Here is a 13,271-nt window from a genome sequence, read left to right as displayed (position 1 = left end):
GTGATTTATTTAAAGCAATGACCTGGGATCAAGTATGGCCAGATTTGATCTCAGGCTTTTCTTCTTACTGAGTGCCCTTGATAAATTATTCTTCTATAAAGCTCAACTTTGTTTTCTAAAAAATGAGAATAACTATACCTAAAGGAGGTAATCAGACATTAGGTAAAGAATAGTTCTCTTCGAATTCTTCTAACATCAACATGTATTCTTTAGAGGTGTTTTCCAGGGTTAAGTGCTGAGATTCTAGAATCAGCCTGTTCGAGTCATAGCTCTCCCACTTATCGGCTGTGTGACCTTGGATGAGTTACTTAATTTCTCTGTGCTTTGGTTTCATTATATGTAAAATGAGGATATCAATATTACTTTTACTATAGGGTTGTTATGAAGATTAAAGAAGTTAATATATATAAAGTACTTAGGACAGTGCTTAGCACACAGTATACATTTTTAAAGTGTTAACTAAAAATGTTCAATAGTTTTGGATTTTTTTCTAGAAATGATTCATTTTGTCTTAGGTTATATTCACATAACTGGAGTGGAAGACGTGGTAATAGTCTTGCCAGCTGTGGGTGTTTCTTGTAATTCTGTTTGGGGCAACCTTGCCTGCCCAAAACAGGTAGTGGTGGTATTTTCCCTTTTACCTAGGATAGTAGAAGGTTGCAGGGCAGTTCCGGTGAGAGCCTTTGGAGCCAGCACCCAGGCTGCCTTGCATCCGGCCTTTGTTACTGACATGGAACAAATGGACATTTCTGTTTCCTTCCTTGTGAAGTGGGGGTAATTTTTGCTTCTCCTGGTGGTGCGAGGATTAAATGAGGTAACTTAACTATAGTGCACATAGTCTGCACCCATGGCAGAGCTGCAGTGGCAACAATTATTACATCAAATATACATATATATGATATTTGAGATGTGTGTGTGTGTATGTATACACACACACACACACTCACACACACACACACACACACACACACACACATATAATTTCAGTTGAGCTCTCAGGGATTTTGAAGGAAAACCAGAAGGCAGCTAAAAGTAGGCCCTTTCTACCTGCCTGAACTCGACCTGGGTAAGAGGAAGAAAAAAATCTCTTTCTTTTGCTACTAAGTGACTACGGAGTTCTCCCCTTGGACCCTGCCTTTCACACCTACCCCCACCCCACAATTGCAGGCAAAGACACCATCCCTTCCAATTTTATAATCTACTCATTTCTGTATGTGCAGGTTTATCTGGGTTACGGGGCAAGCCAAGGGTGGGTGGGGAGAGGCATTAAAACCTGGCAACCCCGCTCCCCATCTCCGAATGCCGCAGGGCTCCTGTCAGCCATCCTCGGTTAAAAACGTGCTTTTTATTTCACTTCCCCGCAGTCTTATGTGCAGCAGCTCATTACCACCCGATTCAATCACCACGGCCAGCATCTCCCCAGAACGTTTTCCCCTTCCCCCATTTCAGGGACTTTGGTCGTAGCTGACATTTAAAGGAAATAAACACCGATTTTCAAAATTACAACCATCTCGCCTGAAGAACCCAGCAGCAATGAATAACAGAACAGTCCAGCGAAGAGCGCCTGTCGGGGCTCAGCTCCGCCAGTCCTTCCTGCCACACAATCCCCAACACCCGAGCAGCACAAATCACCATTTCCAGGCACCACTCGAGGCTGCCAATTCCACTTTCGCTTAATCTTATTTTAAATCCCGTTACAGATGAGGCTATGTCGTTGAGGCGAGGAGCCGGGCGGAGGGCAGCGGGAAGCACACGAGGCCAGGATGTGAAGGAGCGCTTGGGCCCCTCGCAGTTCGGGGCCGCGGGCGATCCCCAGAACATGTGCGGGTCGCCCCGCCTCGGAGGCGGGCGAGCCTGGAGGGGCGCGGGGCGCAGCCGGCGCAGACAAAGAACCCGGCGCCAGCTCCCGTCCTCACCGCCCCTCTCCTTCCCCTGCGCCTCCTCTCTGAAAATAGAGGGAAATCTGAGGGCCAAAGAGGATGGCTTCCTCCTCTTGTTCCTACAGTTGGGCAGGAGGTTCTCTCCCGGGCGTTCGCGTCCCCTACTGTAGACTCGTAGACCCCCATGGCCCCCGACAGCACCCTCCGATACCCCCATCTGGCTCCCCTCATCGGCCCTTCCAGGAGCGACCGGGACGCGGGCGCTGGGGCCCCCGGGGGCTGTGCGCCGCACTTCGCGCGAGGTGCGGGCGAGCGAGTCGGGGAGGGCGGGGGCGGGCGGGCGCGCGCGAGGCGGCGCGCGGGGGCGGAGGAGTGGCCGGGACACGTGTGGCGACGGCGGAGTGTTAGGGGGGAGACTCGGCGCCCGGGGCTTTAAGAAGGTGTGGAGGGGGGCGGGCTCCTTCCCAGGCCTGACCGAGGGGCGTCGCGCAGAGGCGGCGGCGGCGGCGCACGGAGGCGGCGGACGACGCGCTGGACCACGCGCTCTCGGCGCCCGCAGCCCGGCCCCGCTCTCCCGCGGACCAAAGAAACTTTGGGAGCCGCTGTCTCCCGCATAACTTGCCCGCGGGGCTCCGCTCCCGATCCCGCTCTGCTCCCGTCCGCCGTCTTCTCGCCTTCCCTCCGCGTGGCCTCCCGGTCCCGGTGTCTCCAAAACTGAATGAGCGAGCGGCGCTCCCGGGGCGCGGCGGCGGCGGCGGCGGCGGCGGCATGGAGCGCAGTTCCTGGGCCGCGCGGACTTTCCTCCTGGCGCTGCTGCTGGGGGCGACGCTGAGGGCGCGCGCGGCGGTGGGCTATTACCCCCGCTTCTCGCCCTTCTTTTTCCTGTGCACCCACCACGGGGAGCTGGAAGGGGATGGGGAGCAGGGCGAGGTGCTCATTTCCCTGCACATTGCGGGGAACCCCACCTACTACGTACCGGGACAAGAATACCATGGTAGGTACCACGCATCAACGCGCTCACCGCCCAACCCGGTGCGCCTGCAAGCGCAGCGCTTTCTCCTTTCCTTCTTTCAAGAGGCCATTTAAACAAGAACCAAGACCACCCTTCCCTCAACACTGCGCTCTGTGGTGGGACAGAGAGCAAAGTTAGAATAGAGTCTCGAGTTGGGTTTTATTCACCACCCTCCACAGACCACACACATTGGCTCTTGAGAGAAACGCCTGAGAATTCTCGGGGGGTCGGTTTCTTTTCCCCTCACTCGTCGTTCGTGCAGCTGACACTTTGAATGATTCCGCGCATCTCGTTTTCTTAAACCCAGTACTTGGGTTCTAGACCTTTTTCCTGCTCCCGTTCCTCCCTACCCACCGCCCGAAGGGTTCCCGGGTGGGTTTGGGGCTGGCACCCGGCTTTGCGGACGGGCTGGTGACTGAGGGACGCGCCCCGGTCCTCCTCCGCTCTGCGCGGTCGGCCGCGCGCTGCAAAGTTCCCGCTGCTCACCAGCCAGGAGTCCTTCCCATTTTATTCATTGTCCAGCAGCCCTCCTGAAAGGTAGCGGCTGCTCCCAGCTCTGTTTTTAAAGTGTTGTTTAAAATGTCAGTAACTGATGCTTTTCCTGATCCCTCTCTTACTTTTTACGTGCTGCTTGTATTTAGAATGATCTCTCTGATCTTTATTAATGACTTCGTCTTTTATCTGCACAGCTTTAATTTCCAGGTGAAGGCTTGTAAGCCCCTTATGATTTAAAGGTACCTTTTCAAAAAGGATCATTATGAAGTCCTTTATCAAAATTAAATATTGAAGTAAAATTTAGCTCCAAGCAATAGAATTTTATGTGGTGACTGTAGTTTTAATTAATATAAACTAGTAAATCGAGTTTGTGGGAAAATAAAAAGGTATAGCCTACAGTATTTCCTCTGGAAGGAATTCAGGAATATTTCACTTCCATGGAGCTTTTAAGCCATGGCAGGCACTATTTGATAAGAATTTCAAGGCGAAAGTACTTATACCTAACCAAATAGAAACTATTGTCTAGTAATCTCATATTATAATTTCGATCTCTTGTAGGCTAACAGTTATTGACATAGCAGGAGAAAGTCCACGAAGCTGCTGGAGTTTCAGATAAACATGCATATAAAAATGATAAGAATCCTTGTTTTCAATTTTTCTTAAACTTTATGTGTTCTTTAAAATATGTAACCTAAAATATTTTTCTAGAGATTAAAAATAGTGCTTTTACAACTTCCTTGTGGCATGGTGGCAGCCTTGTCTGTAAAGTAGAAGTCTAATTTGGTGGAAATACAGAATTTTGAAAATTGTCTGTAACTAGTCCTTGTAATAAAAGAGTTTACCAGATTCTCCTCCCAAGAAAAATCTGGTGTTTTTCTGGGATCATGAGAATCTTTAAGTGGAAAGACCAGTCAATATGATGGCAACCCAGAACTAAGACGTAGACTGATTGATTGAGCCCATCACCTTCTGTGACTCTTAGCAAAGGTGCTTGCCTATTATTAGTTCTATGTGTGAGAGTGATAGGTAAGTGAGTCAAGGGTGAGCTAAATGGTATGATTGTCAGGTTGTGATGGAAGAGCATGTGATAATACAAAGCCTTATTTCTTTTTTTGCTTTCCACATCCTTTGTAAGGTGCCAGCATAGACAAATTAAAAATACCAAAATATGATATAGTATTTGCTTTTGTTATAAAGCTAGCAAATCTAAGTCTACTTAAGACTCTCCATAATCACATCCCTTAGTCTAAAAAGGAATGGGTGAAACAATAGAATAAAGTGTTATGTTATACTTCAAGTTGGATGTTGAGGGGAAGGAGAGTCTCGATTTCTACCTCTTTTCTGCTACTAGAACAGATAGAGAAATTTTATTATATAAGTTTAAGAAGATCAAATTATTATAAGGTTTGAGAATAGTTAATTTCAGATTTAAAATTCCTATTACCTTTTGGTCAATATTTAGATTTTGTAACTGGCCATAGCTATAGACCTTCAGTAAGTTTTTCCCTATGAAATTGTTCTACAGGTAGAAATATTTAAAAACGAAATGATGCTTACATGTATGTCTTGTTCTTAGACTTGAAAATTAATGCCAAAAACATGTATGAATAATTTTAAAAATTGAACTGTTGATAGGAAAACTTAAGATACTTTTATGGTTGACTCATTTTATACGGAAACAAAATAGAAGGTCATTTAGCTAAAATTTTTTGCTTGAGACTTTATTTCTAAGCTTCTGAATCTTTAAAACATAGCAGTATGTCAGGAAAAATCACTTATCTATGATTCACATTGAACTTAGCATTTGGAAAAATGGTATTTGGGTATAGCTGATGATCGTCACTTTTTAACCTAAAAGAATGCATTGAGATAGAGGTGGTATGTACAGTGGCACCTAACACAGAATATGACTGTAAATGAGACTATGTCAACTGTCCTCTGGGACTTATGCTATGTGACAGAGCTCAGAATGTGAAATGGAGACGCAAATGTCAGACTGGTATAAGGGTGGTTCAAAATGATGGCTTTCTGAATGTGTAGTATTTTTTTAAAGTTTTCTATTGAAAGTCTTTTGAAAAAACAAAACCAAATATATAATACTAAAGAATTTGAAGCTCATGTGTCTAACAGAATTGCCACATATGTGCAATGTTAAGTGGTATACTCGCCTATTTGCAGTTCTGGCAACTTTGTAAACCGCACGATTGCTTCTTCTAGTTCTCATCTCTTAATTAGGGGATGTCGTTTGGTACCTCTCTTGTCATCTTTCTATATCTTTTAAACCTTTTTGCTATGAATGACTCTCTTGAAATGGCATCATTAGTAACAATGAACTGTGGTGTCTTTGCATGAGTATACCACAGCGTAGAAGGTCAGCAAAAGAGGTCTCACATACATCCTGTTGAATTAGAAAAAAAGGCCTCAGGGTCAGAACTTTTTTCTAGACTTTCCTTTTTTTTTGCCTAAATTCCAAAATATGGTCAGTTTCTGAAATGTGGTTTCCAGGCCCAAACCTGGAGGGTTTTTTTTTTTTTTTGGTAGAAAGTTGCAAATGATGGGAAAATAGAAATGGAAATCTAGATGGTCCAGTCAGGTAGCTATTTCTATTTCCCAGCAATGTCCAGTAGATGCACTGCTCCCTTTCCTAGGGACCAGGCCTATTGCAAAACACGCAATGGTTTTGAATTGATGTCTGTTCCTTGCCTTTCCCATGGTAATCCCTCTTTCACTCCTACCTTTCAGGTAACTACTTACCGTTTTTTGATTGTAGCCCCTTTCCCCCATTCAGTTTATAGTGAATGTGCCAATAGCTGTCAATATTAAATTTTCCCACAGTTTTAATTACAACTGTGGAAAGATATTTTCCCTTTTTGTTTAAAAAAATATTGGCATCACTGAACAGGCAAATAATATATTTAGGGATATAAAGACCAGATACTGCTGAAATCATTTCATTAAGGACCTATCTACTCTTAAGATGGGCTTTACTCAGTGACCATTAGAAGGAGAGGTCAGGCATTACAAAAACATTATCTATGAAAACCAAGCATAGATGAATGAGTCTGCCGAAAGTGCTTGAGCTTTGGTGAGACAATTTATCTGAATTAAAAAAAATTCAATTTTTTATTGAGATAACATTGGTTAATAATATTATATAAATTTCAGTTGGCGTAAAGTGGGGAAAATGTGCTGTTACAGTGCAACATATACTCTAAAATGATTGAAGGAAAACAATTTTGCCTTAAGCAGAAATGATGATATGGCATGATGCTTTTAAAAGGGGATTTTTTTTTTTTTGGTATTTTTAAAATCCTATATCACTATTGGTTATTTCATGCTACATTTCCATTTTATTATTTATTTAATCATATTGTGGAGTGGGTGGGAAAACCAATCTCTACTGCTAAAACAACATTTACCTTAAAAAAAAAAGATACAATCAGGGTAAAGTATTTAGGAGACTTTGTCCTAACAATTGCCAGTATTACTATTATGCATACTTGTGTTCTGGAATCAATTGGTTGTTATTTAAAAATCACTGTTCAAAGACAGTGCAATATGACCTTTCAAATATGGGACTTACATAAATGTTAGACATAATTTTTGGTTAATATACTCCAGATTAAATTTTGTTCAAAGGAGTGATTTTATTATTTGAATTAATCTGATATTGCTAAGGTAACTTGTTGATCAGGTATATGGTTATTTATCTTTTATATGTCTCATATTCTAAAACCATCATATTTAAACTCTCAGAATCATTTGTCAAATGTAATTTATAAGTGAACTGCAACTGTGTCCTTGTATATGACTAAGAAAATTGCGGATTTTAAAGCATTTTGCTCTACTTGTCATATATTTCATTTCACTTTCTATAATTTATTTCAAACATATTTTATTGATGTGGTTCATGTTGTTTCCTAAATTATATAAATGTTGTTTCAATTTATATTCCCTGTGTTTCAATTCGAACTGTAAACTAAAAAATCAGCTGTTTAGAATTATAATTTAAAAATCTCTGTTATTTAAAAATCATTGTTCAAAGTGATGTTGATCACTGTAAAAATCACTGCTTAAATGAAAACATCTCATTTAGGCAGATATTCTTACTTCACTCACAGCAATACATAACTAGAAGTTATTTAGAATATTTCCTTCCAATTTTTATGAATGTTTATTTTAAACTATTTCTATTTTCATTAAAAATGTTGAAGAATAAAATAAGAAAGTATCATTGTAATCATATGTATTTTATAGAACTATCTTATTAAAATAAATTTTTTTTATACTTAAAAATTAGGTGATAGATATTTTAACAAGATTTTAATGTCAATGTTATTGACTTCCAAAGTTTTTCATAAATTAATTCCATTTAAAAGAAAATTCTACCTTTGATTTATTTTTTTTCCTCTCTGAAATGGGTCAACTTTATAGACTAATCTGGGAACCTTACCTTATCAATTATTTAGGATACATTGCATTTTAAGTTATAATTGTCCTAATGATTATTTCAATGCTAATTTGACACTTATTTATTACGTCTTTAGTCTTTACATATAATTGCTGATGCATTGATCCCTTTATTTCAAAATAGCCTTTACTTTTGAAAACAAATAAATTGAATGATCAGTACTTTTTGAATATTGGCATTTAAAAAAACTTGGACATATTCTCACATGAAAATATAAAGTTTTTTTTTAATGTAAAGTTCTATGTCATCAGAAATAGAAAAAATGGTCGGCTCTGTACTCTGTCAGGAAAAGAAGGTTAGCAGAACATATTCATTTGGAATAGGCAGATTTACTGTGAACAGAGAAAAATGGTTTAGGCTGTGTGTAACTAATGAAATAACATATATATAAAAAGGGAAATGCATTTACCTAAATGTTTTGGTTTCAAGAAACATTGAGTGATTAACCCACCCCTCACCCCACCCATTTTAGAGTCGTTTATAAAATAACCAAACTGTACAATTTCAATCTCATTGAGCTTTAGCAAAGGTGTAGTAAAAACACATTTACAGAAATTAGAATTCAGTTTTCAAATATGAAAATCACAGAATGACTGGTCAAACACAGGAATGGTGTATTTTTAAAAAAATTATTCTTGGCTCTCAGGAAATTCCCCATAAGGAGATTTCACTTTAGTATCAGTTGTGTAGCTCAGAGAGTAATTTTCACCATGGTCACCTGCCATGCCCATCTCACTGAAGGCAGAGCTTCTGAAGAGTTGAGTGCTGTACTTATGGGTTAACCAATTATTTCTAAAATGTGTGATTCTCTAAAGCTATACATTTTTTTTTCTTCTTTATTTAATCTCCTGTAGGAACCAAGTATAGTTACTGGATTTTGGGATGTGCAGAAGGATCAGTACAAATGTACAAATTTTGATTTGTGGTTAACGGCAGCTCTAATCACTCAAAAAACAAAGCTAAGGTAATTTTTAGAATGCCACAAAGAAAATTATAAGAACCCTGAGGTTCCAAAGTAAACATTGAAAACTCAGGTTACGTTTTAATGCTGAATTAGCTTTCCTTAGGAAAATAAAACTTTATTTTGAAAACAAAATAAATTAAATTTTATATTGATTAGAGAATTCTTTGAAACTTTAGGAGAGCTCATGAGAGTTTCAAGTAAGACTGGTTGTTGATGTACACTAGTGCCCACATACCAAGTGACCTGGAGAAGGCATGGTAATAATTTGCCAAAAACTGCTACACTCACCTCAGAATCTTCTCTCTCTGCCCCACTTTCCTTCCACCTGTATCTGACCTGCTTCTTCCCTTTGACTCTCTCTTCCTCCATTTGTTTTCATTGTCTTTCCTCTTCTGTTTCCTTCTGCCGTGTCACACGTCTTTGCTTTCCCTTTCCTTGTCCTTCCTCTTTTCTGTTTTACAACTCTATTTCTTTGCTCTTTCTATTCTTTCTCTTTTTCTTTCTTCCCTTCAGATTTCCTGTCACCATCTCTACTCTTTTTCTCTCCTGAAAAATATCAGTACATTTATATCAATTATTGTACTCATTGGATATTTGCAATAATATAAGTGGGTTATTAGGCTTTTATATTGCTCTCTTAAAAAATTAATGTTATTTTTCTTTCTGTGACATGCACTTGCCCTTTTAAAATTTATGGGTTAGTTATTCCTAATAGGAAAGTGGGCCTTTCTTCTATACTATAAAATCTCTCAGAAGAACCTTCAAGACTGTAGCTGTTTAATTCTGAGTTAGCTACTTTCCCCACTGTCAGTTATATGGTCAAACTTCAGATTCTGAAGTTCATGCACAGCAGCACATATATACAACATTTTGGGAGACTGTAGAAACTGGAAAACTGCACATTGAACTAGCTTGGATCTCAAAGGAAGCTCAATTGGAGATGTCTTGAGTGCTCGATTATATAGAATCTTTTCTGGTAAATTGATGAAGGATTGTTTCTATCATCTCAGTCACTTCAAGTCATCTCATTTACTTGCTGGGTCATTACCAACGCTCATAATTGCCATTGCATAGCTACGAAATAGTGATGCCACCTTTTTAGGTACTTGACACTCAACAGAGGTTAAAAAGGGGGTGGGGGACCTTGGTGTAAGGCAAACACTAGATTGGGAGTTAAGAAGGGAGGTGTATAGCCCTGGGCTGTCCCACAGTCTTTTTTGAACAAGCTCTATTGTTTTGTACCATGTGAACTCTAATATCTGTTCCAGCTCAAATATTCAGAGATTTCTTGGCCAAGAGCTCAGACTTGTTATACTAAAAAGAGAAATCCGGAGAGGCACAGTGATGTAGTAGAAAGAGTTCAGTTTTGGCAGCAGACAGACCGTGTGTAGATCTGTTCTCTGCCACTTTGGGTTGTGTGCCTTTTCCGAGCCTCAGTTTTCTCATTTCTAATGTAGAAATAATAATAGCTTTATTTCAGGGCTACAATTATTAAATTAGGTAATGGATCTAAAGCACCTGGCACACAATAGAAGCTTATTAGATCGCAGTTGTTATTATCGTCTGGTACAGTCAACCAACATTAGACAAGGATATTTGAAGCATTGTATGTACAGCTAGGAGCTTTTCACTCATGCCTGTTCACTTATGCCTTCTTAATATGTAGCACATTTCAAAGGAAATTCCAAATTGAGTATATTGAGGAGAGTGGTCACAAAAGTAAAAAAAAAAAAAAAATCACTGGTCACCAAATACGTATGAAGGTGCCTCCTAGCCAAAATAAATGTATGATTTGCCTAGAATGGAAAGAGTTAGTATAGTTCTAGTCCCACGAAAATTCTTATTAACTTAGCCAATTCCTAAGTCAAACCTTTCTGTTCCTAAAGTGAATATTCTTCCTTAGTTGATGGTCGTGAAAAAACCAAATTGTATGTGTTTAGATAAGTAAGAACCTCAGTTTAATATATTTTGTCAAATCCTATAATATATATTTCTATAACCCTATGTAAAATAATTTTAAAATACAAAACTATTTCAGTCAAACTAGAACTAAGATTGATTTTGATAATGGACCCAGAGTTCACCAGGTCCTCAAGGACTGAAGGAGGAAACTTAAATCCATAAGTGGTTAAGTGATGAAGTGAAAGGCCACTTCATTAACAATAAAAAATATGTTTGTCAGGATAAAGGCATTGGGTGGCCAGTGCATTCTGTCTGTCTGCTGTATCGATGTTTATATGGGTGGGCAAATGGCTATTAGTAGGTCGTTTGGGAGCATTGAGTTAGATGATCTCAACAACATCATCGTCTGGGAAAGCTTCCCTATCTAACTCATGTCAGCTGGGCTGGTTGGCATCTTCTTTCCTAAATAGTATTGGAAGAAGATTATCCTTGTTAAGATTATCCATAATGCCTTGTTATGTGGCATAGATTGCTTGTTGTCTACCAAGTCATTACTAAAATTCCCTTTCTTACTGATTTTGTCAAGAATAACTGTGTGTCCAGTTAAAAATATCTACCTCCAAGGCTCCCTTGCTATGTATTTAGTGAGATGAAGTGGAACTTGACTGGGTGGGTCTATAAGAAGGTTATTGATAAAATAGATAAAGATGATTTTGAAAAAGACTCAGCAAATACTTGCTTTTTGCTCTCCCCTTACCCATTTCTTCTAGTCAGGATGTGACCTTGTGGATAATGCTCACATATTAAGGATGGTGGGTTTGGAGTATAGAAGGAGCTTGTGTCTTTATATCTTTGAGCAGCTGTACCAGCTCTGGAATATCTCTTCTGGACTTCTCATATCATAAGAAAAATTAGGTTCCTGTTATTTACAGCTGAATGTAATCCTAATGATTTCTTATAAGCACACAAATGACCCAGTTTACATTCTCTTTTAGGTCAGTCATAATTCTTGTATCAAGTTATGAGTTGCTTTGGTCTTCCCATAGAATCACTTTTGGTCACCTTGATGAAACTAGGATGTTTCCTAAGACACTTTGGATAATATATTTTCAAAATATTCCTCAAGGTGTGTAACTTCTGCAGGTGGCAAAATAGTGCATTTTATGTCAACTTTTCTAGTAATGCTTTGAGAAGGTAACTTGTGCTGGATCTCCAATTTCTGGAGTTTCTTATAATTGACAATTTATGTTAGTTCCTTCACTGAACTTTGTTTCCTATCTCTCTAAAATGCAATATTACCATATATAAATCCTGTTGACATGAAAAATACTTAGATATGTGACATGGTTGTGAACATAAACTCTGTCCCAACCTTAACCTTGTTTGTTATGTCTGGCTCAGCCTCTAGGACCAAATCCAGCATTGTCATTTCTCTTGCTTGCTACATACCGACAGAGGAAACAGGCCTCTCAGTCTTACTTTCAGGAACATATAATCTTTTTGTTTGGGCCACTTTTGTTATGAATGTTGAAATATCCTATGATCATAGTTGCAGTTCTTTTCATATTTCCTTTTCTGCATAAACACTTCCTGCATTCCCATCCTGCAGAAAGATGTTATATGTCCAGTGTTTGTGATGGAGGAATATAAGGAAATTAGTTGGTTTTAGGCTTTTTTCAAAAGAGTGGATTCACAGTCCCATTCAAAGCATCAAAAAGATTTTTAAAAGGCAACTCAAGGGCTTATAAATAAATTAATAACAACAACATTAACAATAGCAAACCCTAAATAGCATTTAGTACTGCCAGGCACTGATCTCAATGCTTTATATATATTAATTCATGTAATTCTCACAATAATCTTATGAGGTAGGTACTGTTATCTTCCTTTTATGGATATAGAAACTGAGTCACAGAGATGTAAATGTTTTGCTCAAGATCACAAAGCTATTATACAGGAGTGCTCTGTCCATCTTGCTTTAGCATCTGTACTTTTAACCAGTATGCATTTATTTTTAGAAATGACAATTATTTCAAGAAAGGGATAATAATGTGAAATAATAAGTCCATTTAAGGAAGAGAAAACAAGGAAAAGTAAAAGCTAATTTTGTTTTTTAAAATAGATTGTAAAATCAAACCAGAAAGATAATATCCACAGCTAACAAGGCCAGAATTTTACGGTCCTAGATATTCCTTGACTAGATGTTATCTTCCAGATAAAGCACAAAGCAATCATTTAGTATACTGTTGACCTGAAAGAGTTAATATACCTTTAAAGTATGATGACAAATAAAAATATAACAAAGCGACTTGCAAGTTTTGTTCAAATTTATTTTTAACATTTTGATGAATGTAACTCTTATTAAGATTTTAAAGTATATAGGAAATTTGTTCTCTGACTCGCTAATAGAATTTAATTAGGACTGAATACAAGAGGAGAATTATAAACTTTGGCAGAGAGACATTTTAAAAGACTTTCATTGACTCATTGACTTTCATCTTTTTGTAATGTATTTCTTTCTTTAGCATATTCCTTAATTGTTATCAG

At 38.9% G+C, this 13,271-nt stretch overlaps 1 protein-coding gene across 1 annotated transcript in view; it reads left to right on the top strand.

Moving 5' to 3' along the window:
- Positions 1-2,349: 2,349 nt before the first annotated feature.
- Positions 2,350-13,271, top strand: part of RELN (reelin) — a 458,093-nt gene continuing 447,171 nt past the window's right edge. The window contains exon 1 of the mRNA XM_039849355.1: positions 2,350-2,874. Within this exon, the coding sequence (XP_039705289.1) occupies positions 2,649-2,874 (226 nt within the window). The 5' untranslated portion in view covers positions 2,350-2,648. The remainder of the gene's footprint in view (positions 2,875-13,271) is intronic.

Source organism: Pteropus medius, unplaced genomic scaffold (assembly GCF_902729225.1).
Source record: "Pteropus medius unplaced genomic scaffold, Ma_sr-lr_union100, whole genome shotgun sequence".
Classification (NCBI taxonomy): Eukaryota; Metazoa; Chordata; class Mammalia; order Chiroptera; family Pteropodidae; genus Pteropus; species Pteropus medius.
The sequence above is the reverse complement of the archived record's forward strand: the minus strand, read 5'-3'. Positions and strand labels throughout refer to the sequence as shown.